General features: G+C 39.6%; 2 protein-coding genes across 5 annotated transcripts in view; one reads left to right on the forward strand and one right to left on the reverse strand.

Moving 5' to 3' along the window:
- The window catches only part of VTI1A (vesicle transport through interaction with t-SNAREs 1A), a 253,033-nt gene extending 244,744 nt beyond the window's left edge, over window positions 1-8,289 (reverse strand). The window contains exons 1-2 of one of the 3 annotated variants that reach the window (XM_021399470.1): window positions 8,061-8,282; window positions 1,248-1,306 (exon numbers count right to left, since the gene is read on the reverse strand). In XM_021399470.1, the coding sequence (XP_021255145.1) occupies window positions 1,248-1,306; window positions 8,061-8,154 (153 nt within the window). In that variant the 5' untranslated portion in view covers window positions 8,155-8,282. Of the gene's footprint in view, window positions 1-1,247; window positions 1,307-8,060 lie in introns of all 3 variants that reach the window. The other 2 variants (XM_021399469.1, XM_021399471.1) reach the window with 2 other exon arrangements.
- On the forward strand, window positions 8,395-19,153 carry ZDHHC6 (zinc finger DHHC-type containing 6). 2 transcript variants are annotated; one of them, XR_002439491.1, is made up of 11 exons: window positions 8,395-8,778; window positions 10,140-10,231; window positions 12,262-12,421; window positions 13,554-13,715; window positions 14,313-14,366; window positions 15,729-15,896; window positions 16,187-16,228; window positions 16,624-16,769; window positions 16,858-16,901; window positions 18,024-18,213; window positions 18,572-19,153. XR_002439491.1 is itself a non-coding variant. In XM_021399467.1 (10 exons), exons 1-10 carry the CDS (start codon window positions 8,530-8,532, stop codon window positions 18,673-18,675), a joined length of 1,221 nt encoding a protein of 406 aa, XP_021255142.1. In that variant the 5' UTR covers window positions 8,395-8,529; the 3' UTR covers window positions 18,676-19,153. The 2 variants fall into 2 exon arrangements, 1 of the variants encoding a protein (XP_021255142.1); XM_021399467.1 differs by lacking the exon at window positions 18,024-18,213.

Below are 19,206 nucleotides of genomic sequence, written 5' to 3' on the forward strand. Positions count from 1 at the left end.
TTTGAACGATTTTTCAACATAACATCCAGGCTGCAATTTCCCTGTAGTGCTATGTCTTTTTTGCCATGTCAAGCTGCAGTGAAAAAAGAGATGAAAAGCACTTCTACATTCTTATTTTCCTTCAGCTTTTTGAAAATTAAAGTGCCCCAAAGGCCTTAATATATCTTCAGAACAGCCTCGTGACATGGACAGTAATTTTACTGTATTTCTCACTGAGAATATTGAATGAGAGAGGTTAGGCATTTTGTCATCCTCATCAGCCTGTGGTGGAGTACACACTACAGATTCAGCTTTCCTGGGTCCTATTTCAGTGCTCTGCCTAGAAGACTAATTCAATTCTTAGAATAAAAGCACCAGGTATGCCAACATGTTAAAAACCTTTTTCCTTCTATGCCGCAAACTTTAGAAAGTGATTTTCAACATTACCATTTGGTTAGTAATCAAATCATTGGTTAAAGGTGCTCCATTTCATTTCCTTATCCCAAAAATCAGATAACATTTCTGACATTAGTTAGACCAAATGAGTTACATTTGCAAACAATAAACAAAAACAGCTTCAAGCAAAGATCTATCGGGCATGTGGAAAAAAGCCAATCTCAGCTGTCACCTACACCTTTGCTCAGCTACTCCACAGCTACAAAACTTTATTTTTATACTCCATCCACTTGGAGTACTAGACAAATTGTACTGGAAACAAAATAGAAAAAGCCATAGATGCTTAACATGTATTGTTTTCTTCCATCAGCGTGGACCACTAACTAATGCTCAGTTAATACATATGCTCTCCTCCATAACTCAAACTACCTTTACTCCTTTGACATCAAACAGCTAAATACCTTTTGTCTCACTTGCTAGAAGAGAAAACAAGACTTATTACAAGACAACTGGAAAGATTAAATCAAGCAGACATACGGATTTTAGAAGAAAAGAAATAGCAGGTATAAAAACATTTAATTCATTTTTTGAACTACAAGACCTAATCCACACCTCAAAGCCTGGGGCAACTTCTAGTAGCTTGCAGTAATAATACAAGCCTTAAATCACTTAATACAAGATTATTTTTTTTTTTATACACTCCTCTTGAGTTCTTCATATTCTCAAATATTAACTATTCATAAATACTATTTCATATTCTATTATATTACTATTAATAACTTCTGGGCATCATATGAGTTAAATGTTACCACTAATGATACCACTGTTTTTCCCAGCAATTTGCAGTTAGCTTACGGAAAGCTGCAACGTACCAGTTCCCTTGCTTCTTCAAGCTGCTTCTCAATATTTGCAACCATCTGCTTCTTCTCATCTGAAAAACAATTGTGAAGATACCAATATAATTGTGGTCTTGTCACGAAAAATATATACTATTTCAAAATAAGCTTGCAAGTTAGAACTTACTCAAGGGATTCATCATGTGACGTTAACACATACTATGATAGCCACATTTATAAATTAAAAAAGAGAGAAAAAGAGAGAATGGAGAATGCTTGGAGTCTTCTGCTTTTTTTTGTCCAGTGCTTGCTAGTTCTAAAAGCAGCTACCTTTGCTCCAGGTGTAGGAGTTCTGCCTTAGCAGTTACATGCTGGGTGCACACAAATTCATATGAAAAAGCATATACTCAAGCCAAATGGATAAATATTTACGATTTAAAGACTTATCCTATTTATTAGAAATATACAAGATGCAAAAAAAACCAAGCACTCCAATTAAAATGAATCCAGGAACTGTTGATAAATGAGGTCTCTATTCCTCTTCTTATGCTGAGTCTAAAACCCTGGTCCCTTTGCTTCAACAAGAAAAAAATGAAGTGTCACAAGAATCACAAAAAAGACCACCTTATAGCAGCAGTAAAAGCATAATTTAGTAATAAAAATTGAAAATAAAAAAATACTATAGTCTGTCATAAGTTATACGTAGCAAGAAGGCAGGATCAGTGGATGCCAAGGCAGTAATCAGTAACAGAAGTCTTGACACATAAAGCAACATGTGCCCCTGAAAAAGCCTTCCTTGAAAACAACAGAACTAGCCCCAAAAGGACTACTTTGCTACAGAGATTTTGACAGAGCAATCCCAGTATAAGCAAGCTGAGTTTCAGCTGAGTCCTCCCATTAGTGTTAGAAACACCCTGCATCAAACTTGCATGGGCCTATCCATCTATCTTCAGCTTCAACAGAACTACTCTCTACCATCTATTCCAGTTCTCTCATTTACACAGTATACTCTACTCTCATTGTGGATAACATCATGGTCTATCCTCCTTCAGTTACATATATTGGAGCTCTGCCTGCAAGGAGGATCAGGTTCAGGATCACCTCTCCACCTAAAACACAGTGCAGAGACCTTTACAAATAACAGGCATGGCAAGGACTAGAAAAACTGTCTCCTGAGGATTCACCATCCTGCATGTGGCAGCTTCTCAAGAACAAAGCATATGCTCTGGGTTATCACCCAAGAAGCTGCTACGGTATTGTGGACTAAGCGGGCAACTCATTTCCAGCCCAAAATTGAGACTATTATCTGAAGTCCTTAAATAAGGGAGAATTTCTCTCAAAGAAGCCCAAGTTCTCAAGAACAGCCAGTTGGAATGTCAGCAAAGACTCCTTCGGAGACAGGACCGGATAAACACGCAGTCCAGCGGCAATGAGGTTCACCAGGAGCTAAAAGACACTCCACTTTGACTTCATCATATCCTGTATGAGCAAATCAAAGTGTTTGTAGGTTGCAGCAGTAAGAACTAAACAGAATGTCTCAAATAAAATATTGTCAAACGGTGATACCTTCTGAGTAATGAGAACTCTGCCAGTGATGCAAGTGCAAAGGAAGCACTTGAATCCCTTTATAAATAAAATGTTAGAGCTCACCCTTAAACCCTCATAGAGCTCCCCCTCTTATTCTTGAAAGAGGCCCAGAATTTCATCAGGTTATCCTCTCTACAAATCTGAAGCTATGGAAAAAGACCATCTTCCTTGGCAATCTTGAATTCACACTGCCATGTCTGGCAGATGCTACTACAGCAGAAGGTGAGGGAGATGTTCATTTCTGCGCAGCACTTTACATTCTCTGCTAACAATGTCTTTCATAAATTTCCTACCAGGTTCTCATGACAGCACTCAAACCAGAAGAAATAATGGCTACACATTTATGTTCTGAAAATAACTAAACCCAAACAAGAATCTGCCACTTCTTTGTCCATACATTTCAATTCCCCTACTCAGCTTCCCCAAGCGCCTCTTCCTCCGTTCACCAATGGACCAAAGGAAAAACAACGTAAGAGATAAAATGCACGATACCATTTTATTGAAGCTGAAATAAAATTACAAATACAGCAGCACAAAATAAATGTACTACAGCAATTTCAGTACATCCCTGAGTTTTACTGGATTACAGTTTTCATAAGCATTAAACAACTATATATTCCTAAATTTCAGAGGGGGAAGTATTATTATTTTAATGATAGTTTACGCTGTTCAAATTCTTTGTGTACTTGTGATTACATGAGCTACTTAGCATTTCACTGAATATTCAGTTACCCTATTGCTAAGCTCATTAAAACCCAATACAGTCATTTACACTCACCAGATGATTTATTGAACATAAAAATACAAATGCCTGTGCCAACTCAACTGCTATCAGGTCAGGTTTATTAAGCTTCTGATTCTCTGTGCTATTTGGACAATGGTGATGCTTTCCTTTGCTGGTACACGAACATTGCAAGGAATCTATAATAAAATGTTAATCAGTCATTGAACTCCAGACCTATAACGACATCCCAACTCTCTCTTCAGCCCCCCAAATGCATAATACAGACACCTGCATCTGCTCTGTGGATATTTAAGCAACTCTTCCACCCAGGACTGCCAATATATCTAGGCCTGTTGTTGATGCCAGCAAAAGAAGAATGAAATGCTACAGGTGGATTCACTCACATAGTTTCAGTCTTAATGCCATGCCTATGCTCAGGAAACAACCACTGTTTTTCCACAGTCAGAATGCCCTTGGAAAGGGAGGACACAACGTCCACAGGATGACATGCTCAGGGACTGCGTGAAGATGAGTTCAGAATAAGGGAAGCTTGCTGCAGATCTAGTAGATCAGGACAAACAAGCTGTGATCCAATTAATGATTCTCATGTTACTGGTGTATTACCCTGCTGTGTTTTAGTAGTTTCCAATCTGCTTACTTAATTTCTTCTAGTACACTTCCATCATATAAAATACTGAATTTTTTTTATACACAACTTTCTTCTTAATTCAGAACCGGTAAAATCCTCTAGAAAAAATGAAAACCAAAGATATCTAAATTTAGAATGTAATTTTTGTTCCTGCACTGCCAGACAGAATGCTCTTAAGAAAATGTTGCACTTGGCTCGTACAACTTAACTGGTCAAATCAGTAAAGTATGAGCAAGTATAAAGAATGGAAACAAAAGTAAGGAATCTGAGTAAGGATTGCAAAGAATCCTGTATGTGTACACAAGGTTGTATCACTTTTGCAAATAAAACCAGCTTTTACTACATTTTCCTCTGTTCTTTCAGTTTTGCTCTTGCATTAGACACTGTTACAGAAAGGCAGATAACCTACAAGTATAGAAAGGTAATGCACCTCTGACATGAACTTAAAATGAAGGAAGTTTCATTGCTTGTGGAATTGCTTTTTTTTTATTAGTACATGCTGAGGAAGAGGCTAAGTGACAAAGAACTTCAGTTTGCAGACCACTTGCAGATTTCACTACACTGGCTGAGGTGGTTTACACGTTCACTTAACACCACTTTGCCAGAATTTACTGTCCAACAGTAAAGACAAATGGAACAATACATGGATTTTTTTCCTCTTTGGCCTGTAAGACTGGGTTCCAGAGGCATGTCATACAGAGCCAGGCATGAAATGGAAACAGCAAATTCCATTACAGGGATATAACAGAAAATTAATGGTAGAACTTTCTTCAGTTAAACCTGACATACAGTGCTTTGACTGCACAGTAGAAGATGCAGGTATCACATATCAGCCCTCCAGTCAATAAACATCACGCAGAGGCTACCATGCTGGAAAAAGGCTAAATATCCCAATTTGTACTGAGAACATTTTCTTTCAGATCAAGCAATTAAAATTGATATAAATGTTTGGTCAAACCACAAGACAGATGTTTCTCAACAACACTGAGGAAGATTAATAAAACACATCAGTCAGCGATCTTCATACTCCAAAGACCTGCAGCGGCATCACAGAAAATCTACTTAAAAGCCATTTCTCAATTTAAAACATTTTCTTTAATTCTCCAAGTGGTGTTTGGGTCAACAGAAGACATTTCTTCCTCAGACGTTCTACTGTCCCTGCTGCTTATTGTTTCTGTAGTATCAGAGCGTCTTTGTTACATTTCTTGCTGAACTATTTATGCCTTTGTGACAACAGGATTGTTTGTAGAGCCATTATCCTTCTAGAGTATAAGAGAGCATCAAGTCCTGTCAACACCGAATGCAGGAATATTAGCAAAACAGTTAACCAGTATTTCTCCAATTCAACTGCACATGAAGCTTACAGCAGGTCCATCTCAGGAAAGAAGAAGGAAATAAATCTGTCACTAGACTTCGGGAGGTCTCTCTGTATTAATCAGGAGTAGCACAAGTCCTTACACTTCTCATCCTGCTTCTTCCAGCGTGGAGGAAGAAGGCCATCAGCAATCTTTCTCAAATCACTGCTGCTGAAAAATGCCACCTCACGTGCATCTCTCCTCATGTCCCCCTCCCACCTTGAATCATAATCCTCTTTCTGAGGCTCTCCAAGCCATCTCCACAAGAACTAACTGGAACTTCTGGTGATGAAGAAGTTTTGATCTTGCAAATATTCCTAGTAAGAAACAAGGGAAAAATGTGCATTTAAAATATTTCTGCTTAAAGTGTATAGCATAGTCAGAGTTGTGGTTTTGTCTACCCAGGTGGTAAAATGCCTCTACTAGCTAAGACTGCAATTTGGTTTAAAGTCATAAATGAACACTTTGCTGAAGAAAGACAGAACAGTTCTGAAAACTAAAGAACTCTATCCATAAATGTACAGTGCAAGAAGGAGCTATAAAGCAAACCAGCCTAAGATATGTAAGACTAACCTCAAATATTAACATGGAAAAGCCAGCTCTTAAAATAATAAATTAGCTGTTGTATTATTTTGAGGCCATTCGGCTCAGTACCAAACTATTGATCCCACAGGGAACATGCATTCCTTCTCCTGAGAGGACAGTAAATTCTAAAAAAAACCAAACAAACAAAAAATCAACAAAACCCCACATTTCTAATGGCCACTTAAAGAATTACAATTTCAAAGCCTGCTGTTTCCAAGCTACATAACCAGTGAAGACAAGGCTCCTTATTAATTTCATATTTAAGCTCCAAAGTCTCCCTAGAGTGTATAAGGAGGCTGACTTTGAAGAGAGGATTATGGAAACCCACTACTGCTAAGCAAATACTCTTCCAACAAAGAAAATTATACTGATGACTTCTATAATCTACACAGTTAGGAAATTAAATCTCTATTCCTCTTCAATAAGCTGTTTTTGAAGAACGACCAGTTTTCAAAACAGGAGGCAGTGCTGTATTTACGATGTCTTCCTGTACTCACAAGAGCTCCTTATACTTACTATGCTTAAATATGAACAGCTCTTTCTGAGGCAGGGGAAAAAGAAATGCTGCCTAGATTAGGTACATCCAATAGTGAAGAATTAAGTGTGTCTCTTCAGTAAATCATTTTAGAGGCTATTTGCACGACAAGTACTGTTTCCAAGTAATATAAATTGTATCAGTTCTAAATCTCAATCACAGAAATGCTATCTCATAAGTACTTGCAGACTGTGATTGAATTATGCCCTGATGTCTTTTTTTGTTTTGCTAAGTCAGTGAGGAGGCAAAGCTTCCCATACTTTAGCCATGCCTGTGATTGGTCACCGAACCCCAATTTATCAGAAGACCTTATAAGTTCTTGTCATAGAATTAGATATAACCTCCCAAAATCAAGCCTTCCAAAGTTCAAGAAGCATCTGGACAACGCTGTCAGACATACAGTCTGATTTTTTGCATGGTGCTGTGTGGAGCCAGGAGTTGAACTTGCTGATTGTTGTGTGTCCCTTCCAATTCAGGATATTCTATGACTGTACGATTCAAGAATTAAACAGGTGTTTACTGAAACATGGACATGGTTTAGTGAAAACTACTGATGATAGGTGGACGGTTGGACTGGATGATCACGTATGTCTTTCCCAACCTTGGTAATTCTATGAAAATCCCCATTCATTCATTTAGGATGCATTTTTGAACCTTTGACTTAAGAAAGCACTGAGATTATATGTTTTAGTTAACCGCCTACCTCAAATTCTCTTTAGAAAATTTACTTCATCACTTCACCACCCTCAAAACAAGACATTATGCTTTGGTCCTTTAGTCACTTAGAAAAGTATACCATTAGAGTGCATCCTTTGACTCCCTCTGTATGATACCCCCTCCCACAGTCTGAATATCATAAAACTTTGGGAAATTTGCACAGGAAACAGAGGCAGTGAACCGGATACAGAGGCTTTACTGATGTGAGCTATGTGAGGAAGAGACGAGGAACCCAATTTCAGCTGCCCTCTGCCCCATTCTGGAGCACCACATCAGAGCACTGACTCACATGTGTTAAATTCAGCTGCTTGGTTAGTCTTGCTTCTAGCCCTCTCCCTCAGACTCGCAGACATGACTGCAGGGATACGTCATGCATAACACCACGAGTACAGCAGCAGGTGACAAACACCCTGAAGTACATAAGCACCGATTTCTTTGAATGTTCTCCACATGCGAGTCGCCACAGCTTCAACTGCCGTAACAGCAGGCAGCAAAAGCGCTGATTCGGATTAAACCGCGCACAAGCTCAACCTATGCACTTGCTCAGCCTAACCGCGACCAAGGGCCGGCCCCGCAGGCACGAAGCACGGCTCACAGCCGGTGGGAGACAGCTCCACCAGCGCCGGGCCCGCCCCGCCGCCGGGAGGCTCCGTGCAGCCGGCTGCTCCCGGCCCCGCCGCTCCCGCCCACCGCTCACCTCCGAGCAGCTTGGGCACCCGGCCGATCCTGCCCGTGATGTCGGCCGTCAACACGGCAAAGTCCTGCTCGTAGCTCTCGAAGTCGGACGACATGGCTGCGCCGCGGACTCGGCTCGGCTCGGCTCGGCTCGGCTCGGCCCGGCGGGACGCCGCGCTCCGCCGCGAAGCCGCTTCCGCGTTCCGCTCCCCGCAAAGCCGTCCCCACCGCCGCGGGTTCCGGCGCACCGCCCGCCCCTCAGCACGCTGTTTCCCAGCGGGCCCCAATAGCGAGCGGACCGCCTCCGCCTCGCTGGCTGCGCTGGGCGGGCGGCCCCGCTCCCCACCGCCTCTCGGGGCGGGGCCGAGGCCCGGCGGGCCCCAACGCCTCCCCTTCCCCTTCCCGTTCCTCCCGGCGGGACGGCGAGGGGCTGAGGGAGCCATGCGCGGCGGCGGCGGTGAGGAGGCGTCGGGCGGGCGACGGTAGCGGCCATGGGCGGCCCCGGGGGGCTGCGGGAGGTTCGGCGGCTGTGCCACTGGGGGCCGCTGGTGGCCCTGTCCGTGGTGATCGTGTGCTCCGCCACCGCCATCGCGGACGCCGTGCTGTGGTACTGGCCCCTGGACACGGCCGGGGGGAGCGTCAACTTCATCATGCTCCTGAACTGGACCGTCATGATTCTCTACAATTACTTTAACGCCATGTTTGTCGGCCCCGGGTACGTCCCGCTGGGGTGGACACCGGTAAGCGCGGCCTCGTGCCCGGGCTGGGCTGGGCTGGGCTCGGCTCGGCGGGGCGGGGTGGGCCGGGCCGGGCCCTAGGGGTGCGCGGGGCCCGGAGCGCTGAGCGCGGGCAGCGGGGCTCCCACAGCCGTCCTGTCCTGCGGGCCGCTCCGCGCCTGCGTCGGAACCTCCGCTCTCCTCCTCGCGGCTGTTCCAACATTGCCGCCGTGCCCTGCGCCCCTCTGTGCTGTCGCGCTGTGGTGAGCGATCACGCGCATTTGCTGGCGGTTTTCATCCAAGAGGAGGGCCACGAGACTGATCAAAGGCCTGAAGTATCTCTTCTGTGGTGAAAGGGTTGAGCTAGTTGGGCTTGTTCAGCCTGGAGCAGGGAAGGCTCCGGAGAGACCTCAGTGTGCAGCCTTGCAGGACTTGAGGGGAGCTTGTAAGCGGGAGGGGACTGACTTTTTACACAAGCAGATAGCAATAAGACAAGGACAATGGCTTTAAACTAAAAGAGGGGAGATTTAAGTTAGATGTTAGGAAGAAATTCTTTACTCAAAGGGTGGTGAGGCCCTGACAGTGCTGCCCAGAGAAGTGTGGCTGTCCCATCTCTGGAAGCATTCAGGGCCAGGTTGGATGGGGTCCTGATCTGGTCCTGATCGTGGGCACCCAGCCCACGGCAGAGGGTTGGAGTTCCATGATCGAGGACCTTCCACCCTCTGCCATTCTACAATTCTGTCTAATATTCAATGCAGTGTTATAAGACAAGATAGAAGTTTGCATTCCTTTTGCTTCAGTAACTTCTGGGAAGAGGAGTAGCCAGGGGCCAGAGCAGTGCAGACTCAGCATCTTCGGACAGCTGCCCAGAGCTGGAGCTCAGGGACACGATGCACAAATTAGAAATAATCACTCTCCTACTTGTGGAGCATTTCTCAAAACAAAGTGCACTGGGGAGAGTATACAAGTGTAATCCCAGCAGGATACCTGGATACTCCACTTGGCCCAGTATTACTGCTTACTGTCTACAAGAAGTCCATCTCATTTTTCTGCACAAGCTCTTCTTTTTTTTAGTTTTTTTTTTCCCCAATGATAATGGCCCCATACTGGTTTATATTCTCAGATGTTCACTATGAAACCCTGCTTACACAATTGATATTTCTCTGAATTGCTTATTTGTTTAAGCAAGCAGCACTTTGAACAGTGATGGTTATGTTGATAGTGAAGAGATTTCTTTTATTTTTTGTTTTGGCTTAGGAGGGTTGGGTTATGGAACACACCCTGTCAGAAGAAGGCGGTTATGCATCAGGCCATACAAGTGCCGAGATATGTGTTGTCAGTCGAATTATGTATTCTGTGTAATATGCCCATTCTTCTATTTAAAGGAAAAATCTCAGGATTGCATGTATCTCCAGTACTGTAAAGTATGTCAGTCTTACAAGGCACCACGTTCACACCACTGTCGAAAGTGTAACAGGTACAGTCTCTTTAAAATTGGTTTCTTTTTGTACGAAAAGCAACTTCTATGCTAGTGATAAGCTATTAAATTCTTTCGGGTCTTGTAATATATATATCATATATATATATATATATAAAACAGATTTCCTTATGGACACTGCTTCAGATACTTCCAGTTTCCAGTTGTATGACTTGTTTGTGTTCTTACTGTGTTTTAGTTAAAGAAAAATAAATAACCTGCCTTTAACATATTCTTTTTAGCTGGGAATAATTTCTCTTGGGAACTTGACAGTATTAAAATATTTTAGTACTGTTTTGGAGAGATAAGCCTGTGTAAAAATCTTTCAATCCTTTTTTAAGTTCTGAATCCAAGCACACACATGTTCAGTAAGTAGGAAGGCCTATTCTGCCATCTTTCCAAATGGAAATAACTTGTTGGTTTGAGTGGAAATTTTAGACTGTTTCTTACCGTTCACTTGAGGGTTTGGTTTTTTTCAGGAGAGGTCTACTTAAGTGAACTGGTAAGACTTTTGGGTCAACATAAAAAGCCTTTGCCATTTTTTTTTGTGTTAGTCCTCCAACAGATCTGTTTTGAGCTAATGTTTTTAATGCTTATTATGCTGCACTGGAATTTAGTGCTTCTTGAAAAAAGCAAGCCACTTGTGCTGTCTGCAGTCCAGGCTGTAGATGCATTTATCTTTTTACTGGGTAGGTCCTCCTCTGAAGGACTACTGGAGAGCATGGTAAGAGGGTGTTGCAAGGTGCACATTCACTTGTTGTTGCTATAAATACAAGATCCCCAATCAGTGTGCTTTCAGGAAGTAGAGACTGAAAACAGAGCAGTGCTGCAATTTGCTGCATCATTCTCAAGTTTTAAAATAAGACTCCTTTCTCTGAGTAATAATCTTTATGTTGAGGAGATATTAGAAAATGTCAGCAGATTCCTGTGATTATCTTTACAAAAGCAAGTTCTAGTTTATTTCACTAAATTATTAAAGGAAGAAACTGCAACAGTCTCCAGATTGTTTTGCTGATATGTTTTAAGTAGTTACTACTCCCTCAGCTCTGTCCAAAATAACTCACTCTGCATGTATTTGTAGACTGTAGCAGTGCAGTGAGGTAGTTGATGTAAATCACAACTGAAAATTTTCTATGCAGTGGCAGCTTTCAGTCCATGAATGAATTAAATTCTGGTGGTCCTCATGAATGGAGTCAGGCTTCTAGCCAAGATTCAGGAACTTCTTCAGAAGTGGTTGAGCTGATGATTCTGGTCCCATTCAAAAACTTGTACAGCAACACCTGAGCATACGCAAACAGAAAAGTGTTAATTCTTTGAAAGGTAGAAACTGAGCTTCCTATTGGGAATGTACTAGTTTAAAAGATAAATGAGGTCAGTAGTTCCAAAACAGTTAACTATTTTCAGAGAAGCTGGATATTTGTGTAATTCAGCCCTTTGTTTATCACATACCTTAGGTCTGCAAAACTGCTATTAGTAAGTGGTGTTAGGTTAGTATATAGCAATTAATGAAGTCTTCAGAGGGCCTTCTACAAAAAGCAAGTGACATTTAATGAGAAATCACGCTTCTCTCACTGTATCTTTGTGTGTTATTTATGCAGGAGGCCCACAGGGGATTTGATATTTTGTTTGTCTTGGTATGCTTATTTTTTTAGAGAACTGGAAGTAATATTAATGGTTAATTATTACATTCGTAGCTCTTAAACTTCCCATGCCTCTGCGTGTTGGCTCTGAAATATGGTGTTTATTAGCAACTAGTAAGTTTGAATAAAGAGAAGGAGGGACAACTGGTGAGAGCAGGATCTTCTAGTAATTTTTGGTTTGCTTTCTTTTGTTCTACAGCATGAAGTACTATTTTGAATAACAAAAAAAAAACAAACCAACCAACACTACTTTATTCATTTGTTTGGAATTGGTGGGTTTAAGCGATTGAGTGAAGATTAAGTTGTAGCAAGTTAGCTGTCCTTTCCTTTGATTTTTTTTTTTAAACATCATTTATGTCCTCTATGTTAATCAGTATTTATTATTCACAGATGTGTCATGAAGATGGATCACCATTGTCCTTGGATCAACAACTGTTGTGGTTACCAGAATCATGCATCTTTCACTTTGTTTCTCTTCTTAGCACCACTGGGATGCATTCATGCATCTTTCATATTTGTAATGACTATGTATACTCAGCTTTACAACAGAGTAAGAAAACATAGTTAAGTGCTTAAAATGTTCTTTAAGTTGGATGGGTTATTTATTCCTGGGTGTGTGGGACAATTTGGTTTCCTGAAAAGAAGCATGTGGAATTTCTTTCTGTTCTTTCAACATGTACTGTTTTGCTCCTTACATTTTGAGAAGTATGTTCAGTATTACAAAAAATTGTTTGGTTCTCCCTCCACCACCTTTTTTTTTTTTTTTGGTCCAGTTGCTTGTCTTAGTCACAGGGAGTTTGCTAGAGCTGAAGACTGATTATGTGTAGTACTTATTATATAGAGACAGGGTGTATTTTGGCTCTCACAAGAAGTAGCTGTTCTTTATTTCCTATAAATATAATGTAAAAAGTTTAATGCTATTTTTTTTTTGCTTTCCACTTTTTAGAATAGTATCACTTTCTTCAAGGAGAAAGAGAGAAGTGCTATATTATATGTTGGGAGATTTTGTTGAATTTATTTTAAAAGAAAAATTAAGTAACAATGAGGAAAGCTTGTTGTGGAATACATCCCTCGTTCCAGATCTGTGGTTAAGATTTTAAGCTTTGGTTTTTAACCTTTGTGGTTGCATAGAAGAGCTTGAAAACATTAACTCAGTCTAACAGATAACAGCTCTGTGCTGTATTTGCAGAGCAGTAACATTGAGAACTGCTACTTGTAGAAGCTTTCAGAGGAAAACTTATAGCATTTCCATTGAAAATGGATACTGTGCTGTGCACACCTTTTCTCTCAGAAACTGTTGAATGTGTTCTGTAGTGCACCCAGAGTTTAGATTTTTGCTGCAGATTTTAGGCCCAGTTTGTTGTGGAATTTGCAAGATAGTAATTTTCATTTAGCTTTCTATTCAACAAAGAATGAAGAGGAAAAATTAGAACAAGAAAAGCCTTTTGGATATATATATAAAAGATGGAGCATTTTATGTATTCATATAAAACATAGTTTTATAAAAATATATATTTATATATAAAATAGATCTACTCTATTTAATTTATCTACTCTACTTGCATTATAAACCTATCAGGAGTTGAGCACATACCTTCAGATTCAGATTACTTATAGGTAACTAGTTTTGTTTCAGCAATTAGCATGTTCTAGGCCTGAACAAGAATGCTTTCTCTTCACAGATATCTTTTGGGTGGAGTTCTGTAAAAATTGACATGAGTGCAGCCAAAAGAGACCCTCGAACCATTATTCCCTTTGGACTGTCTGCATTTGCTGCATCTTTATTTGCCTTAGGACTGGCGTTAGGAACAACAATTGCTGTTGGTATGCTGTTTATTATTCAGGTAAGCTTATGGCTTCTGTTACAAAGGAGTTAAAAGATACGATTTTTCACCTGTTTTGTTACTGGTATCAATTGCAGGGCGGAAACAGAATTCAGAATTGAGATAGGAGCACTTGTTTAGAGCTTATGTAGCTGTGTTACTTCTTAAGCTTTTTAAGTTGCTTTCTCCTCCTTAGAACTTTGAAGTGAAAGTCTAATAAGAAAAGAAAAGATGTGTTAATCCTGTTCTGGAAAAGGCAAAATAATCAGTTCTTGGTATTTTGGGGAGTCTTGTCACTATCTGAAAATAGAAATAAGTATGCCTGGTACATTACTTGAAGAGTTTGAGATCTTTGGAATGAAAAAAAAACACCACAGTTTTAGCATAAACCGAAATATTATATGGTATTATCTCCAAGTGTGTAATTCTGGAGGATAGCATTAACGTGCATCTATGCTGAATATTAATTTGGAATATTTTATGTTTTAGTTAAGCTTACAAGCATTGTTATTTTGTTCCAAGTGAATGTAGCTTGTTAAATGAAGTTTTCTTTGCCTAGCTATTGTATTTCTGCAGGAAATAAATCCTATTTTCATCTAACACTTTTATTTAATTTAGATGAAAGTCATTTTGACAAATAAAACTTCAATCGAGTCCTGGATTGAAGAAAAGGTAGGCTTTTATCACAACAGCATGGTTCTGTGTTGTTAACAAAGTTTATTCTCTGTATCTATTAATTTCTTGTTTCACCTGTCCAGATTTGAACCAAAGGTGTCATTGCAACACTCATTTAACATGAGGAATTCAGAGTGACACTAGAAAAATACTTCTTCTGGGGGGACTTTGCTTATCTACCTGGAATATAAGGAATTTTTTTCATTTGTAACTTAAGCTGTCTTTGTTTCTACTACATAGTTTTGTTCATCTATGCCTTTAATTGACCAATAAGATGGCTTATTTTGGCTCATGATTTTCTTCACTTCCTACTTCTCTGATTAAACTTGGGAGGATTTTCCTTCATTTTAAAAGAAGTCCTAAAAACCAATGGGATAGCTCATCTCGTCTCATGAAATTTCTCATTGGTATCTCTATCTCCAGAGTATTTCACAGTATTTTTCAAAAGAAATATAGCACAGCAAAAGCAAAAGTTGACTGTTAAGAAAATGCTTCACTGCCACCAAGTTACTTTGTACAATACCACAAACATTTTGTTATTATCTTTTTGTCTTGTTCTTTGTTAAATTATCAGTAGGATCTTGAGCATATATGAGTACCTGGATATTGCAATGCTTTCTGTTTGCACAGAGTCTAGCTTAGCTGGTTCTTAGTCCTTAGACCTTCAAGTAATCGGACAGTGGAACCCTGTTACAACTATATAATTAAATGTGGAATAATCTGTAGAAATTATTGTCAAATGTAGACTACTCATATATCCTTTCTGAAGAAGCAGCACAGACTGCAATGTGTATGTGTTTAATAAACAATGTTATGGCAACAGAGAACGAGTTCTTCGATTGTTCCACCAGATGTCACTATTACTGAAAGAATGAAGCATTCACTAATACAGAAAGTGTAATATTTAAAGCATGCCTGTAGACTCAGTTCTTTGAGGTGGGATAAACACTGTAAGTATTGAATTATGTTTGCAGTTGTTAAGCAAAGAATCCTGAGTCGTGGAGGTCTTTGTGTATAACTGAGACATAGTGAGGCATCAGCTTTTAAAACAGGCATAAAATAAAATTAAGGCGTGGAGTGGATTAATCAGAGGTATAGCCAGCTGAGTTTGTTGTTAAAGAGTATATCAGGAAAACAAACAAAACCACAAACACTTCTAAATGCTACAATTGTCTCATCTAGTTGCAAGTAGTTTTAAAAGCTTGGGTTAGTATGGTGGGAATTTACTACTCTTGTCCCAAAATAGTCACCTTTGGGGCTCATGGATCCACACAGGGCCTATGACCTGGCCTTCCTAACATTTGCTACTCAGCTATAGTTTGTAAGATGTGTTTATGTGCTCTGTTCCTTTATTTCTAGGCCAAAGACAGAATCCAGTACTACCAAACAGATGAAACCTTTATTTTTCCTTATGATACGGGAAGTAAATGGAAGAACTTCAAACAAGTGTTTACGTGGTCTGGGATTCCTGAGGGAGATGGCCTGGACTGGCCAGTAAGAGAAGGCTGTCATCGATACAGTTTGACGGTAATTGATCTTCGATGCTATCTCAGGTTAATCTTCCCCACTATCCCCTGCCTCCCTCTGCAATAATGTACCAGATTTTAAAGTGTCTAGAATAGACTAAGAGGCAGGAGTTCTGTCAGATTTTCTGACATTTTTGATAGACTAACACGCTTTTGTGAGTGCTTTTAAATGCCAAATACATTTCCTTGAGTTTGTTAATGGTTTCAGTACTTAACTTCATTTTGTGTTGAATACACACAAGTCCTCTCAAACTAAACACTGCCTAAATTTTTATTTGCAATCATTTATAGATAGAGCAACTGAAACAGAAAGCAGACAAGCGAGTAAGAAGTGTAAGTATTTGTGATGTTTGTGGTCTGAAATGTCACTTAGAAATCTCATTGTAAATAAATGTAATTACTGATACTGTTTCTTTTCATTATTTTTAAACCTATCGAGTAAACAAAGGCTTTGTGTTTCCACACAAAGTATTCTGCAACCTCTGCTTAATTAAACTTAAAATTTAGCTTTCTTTGCATTTGCTCTTTGGTTTCCACACCTAGTAATAAAGATGACTCTGTGCTTAGTTGTTAAGTAGTTAATCTAGAATTTAGAGTCTCTTTCACAGCAGTGGTCATTTATGCTTAAATCTAATGGGATGCTTGAAGTGATTTTTGGTATGAAACAGTCAGCAAGGCCATAACTTCTCTCAATATGATACATTGCCGTGTTCTGTTCAAATTTGTAGGTGCGGTATAGAGCCATAGAAGATTACAGTGGTGTCTGCTGCCCTGTGACTAAAGGTGTTAAAACATTCTTCACAACACCATGTACTGAAGAACCTAGAATTGCACTGAGTAAAGGGGATCTGATTTTAGCCACAAGAGGCTTAAAGTTAGTGGCTACACACTTCTATTTTTGGTTAAAAGCAATCTTGAGATGAGTTCTGGCATCTAACTATCTGTTACATTTCCTTTCCTAGACACTGGATGTATGGTGAGAAGATTCTTAACTCAGCTGGTGATGGTATGAAAAAGTTATTTTCATTTTTTTCTGTTAAAAAGTTGCAAATCAACATTATAGCTGTCTAGCTTCTGGATAGAAACATGGGTGTTATTTTATATTCAGTTCTCAAAATGTAGAATGACTTACTTTAATGGCATTAGCCCCTCTTCTCTCTAAAGCCGCATCCACAGTCTTTACTATTTACATCTGGTAGACCTGCCAGTTTTGATAAATGCTAAACATTAAGTGAATCTGTCAGAAATATTGATATTTGAATATTGATTATTCTTAAACACGTTCAAAATTCTTACGTAAATCCCCCCTGTATATATAAGAGTTAGGCTTAATCTTTGTATGCACTAAAAATGAGATGGTAGGTTTGGGATCAGTTCCAAGGACGCTGACATGCATTTACACAGCTAGGTAGCCACAGCTATCAGTAAAGACTCTTGATGGACTGTATAATAGAGACAGCATCGTGGCAAACTGAACTGGTAACTTTCACATTTCTCTGCTGAGATCTTAGCAAAAACTGTACCTGACAGACTTTCCATCAAGGGTGCATTGGATCCCACTATCTTTTCCAAACAAATGTGAATTGCATCTGTGTTCCTTGTTGGCAAAAGAGGGGCACCCAAGAGGGGTCACTATGTTGAAAGCATCCATGCTTTTCATGGAAAGCTGCATACCTCCATGGGCTGGAAGTGCTTTTAAACATCAAACATAAACAAGTCAATGAAATGAGTATGATAGTAGTTTGTATTGTGAAGATTAGGAGGAGATATCTGTGGTAAATGTAATCTTTTTTTTTTTTTTTTTAACTTTGCATGTGAAATGAAGTCTGGCTGAAGGACTTTGTATATGCTGAAAGTCTGGATTTGAACTCAAAATAACAATAGCACTTTGGAGAACTGGACTTTAAAAATATCATGAAATTTGTTCAGACTGTATAGCAAAATGCTATAAATAGGAATAACTGGCTTCGGTAAAGAAAGATGGAAAAAATAATGATTAAGTAGCAGTTCTTCTAAGGGCAGAAGTAGATGTTCATAATCTTAGGATGAGTCAACATTTGCAAAAAGAAAAAGCATCTAGCTTCACAAATGCATGAAGTAATCCTTCCATCCCACTTAACGTTTTCAGAAATTTGGCTGAAGTACTGACATAAGCAAAAGTGTTTGCTACATCTCCAGAAAGGAGAAGATCAGCTGTAGAGGATTGTGTGGAAAACAGTGAGAATACTTGGAGCGCTAGAAAATTGGACCTATATGGAAAAGCTGAAGGAGTTGAGGTTCCTTAACTGGAGAGGAAAAAGAGATAGCAGAAAGCCAGGGTATGTACAAATAGTCATCAGTTGCATTAAGGTTTGTTGCAGAGCAGGTTGTTAGCTGCTTCCTGAGTTTCTCACGTGTAGAAGAGGAATTGTAAAAGATTCAGATTAAGAATGAGAAAAAATTGTCTAATAGCAAGAAAAGTAGAGTACTGGAAATACTGGAGATGTGTGAAAACAGGTTAGGTAGTAGGAGAGACTCCATGCATCCTTGGACAAATGAGTTAGGAGTGGTTTATATATGCTGCCTTGGAGCAGAAAATAAATTAGGTAACTTCTTGGTGTCTCTTTCAGTCCTGTGTTTGTCTTAAATAGTGGATTGTATTTTGTTCCAAGTTAATGTAACTTTTCATGTCTTAAGGTGGAATAAGAGAACGAGGCTGGTTCCCTAGGAAATGTGTGGAAAAATGCCAATATGACTCTGAAACGGATCAACCAGTGGATGGAGAGAAGAAAAGCAGATAGCCTTCTCATTTTTTTTAACAAGAAATTGAGTTTTTTACTTCGGACCATAATCTCTTACTTGAAATTTTCTGTATATTACTTTAGACTTATGCAATGACTATGTTGGAGCAAGATTTTCTTTTCCTCACAGTTGAAAGGGTTGGATATGCCTGTGCCATGGTTTGCATTCTTTTTTGACAATAAATAATTGAAGAAGCCATTCAGTGGATTGCCTTCAAGATGCATCTTTCTCATCCCAAGTCAGGTTTCTATTCTTTCTGCTGTTTAAACTGCATTCTAAGGAGCCATCTTTTAGTTTTCTTCCACAACTGCATCTGTTGTGATGCGTGACACATCTCTCTCGTATTTTACTTTCTTTGAAGCTGCCCCCTGAAAAATACAAAATAAATCTCTAATTCAGATTCAAGATATGATTTGTTACCCGTGACTTTTAATGATGTGAATTATCCACCTCAAATAAATAATATGTTCATATTTATTTGTGGATTTAATTGTTCTTAGAGTTTATAAGGACTTGTTGATAGGCATGGG

This window comes from Numida meleagris, chromosome 5 (assembly GCF_002078875.1).
Source record: "Numida meleagris isolate 19003 breed g44 Domestic line chromosome 5, NumMel1.0, whole genome shotgun sequence".
NCBI classification, from domain to species: domain Eukaryota; kingdom Metazoa; phylum Chordata; class Aves; order Galliformes; family Numididae; genus Numida; species Numida meleagris.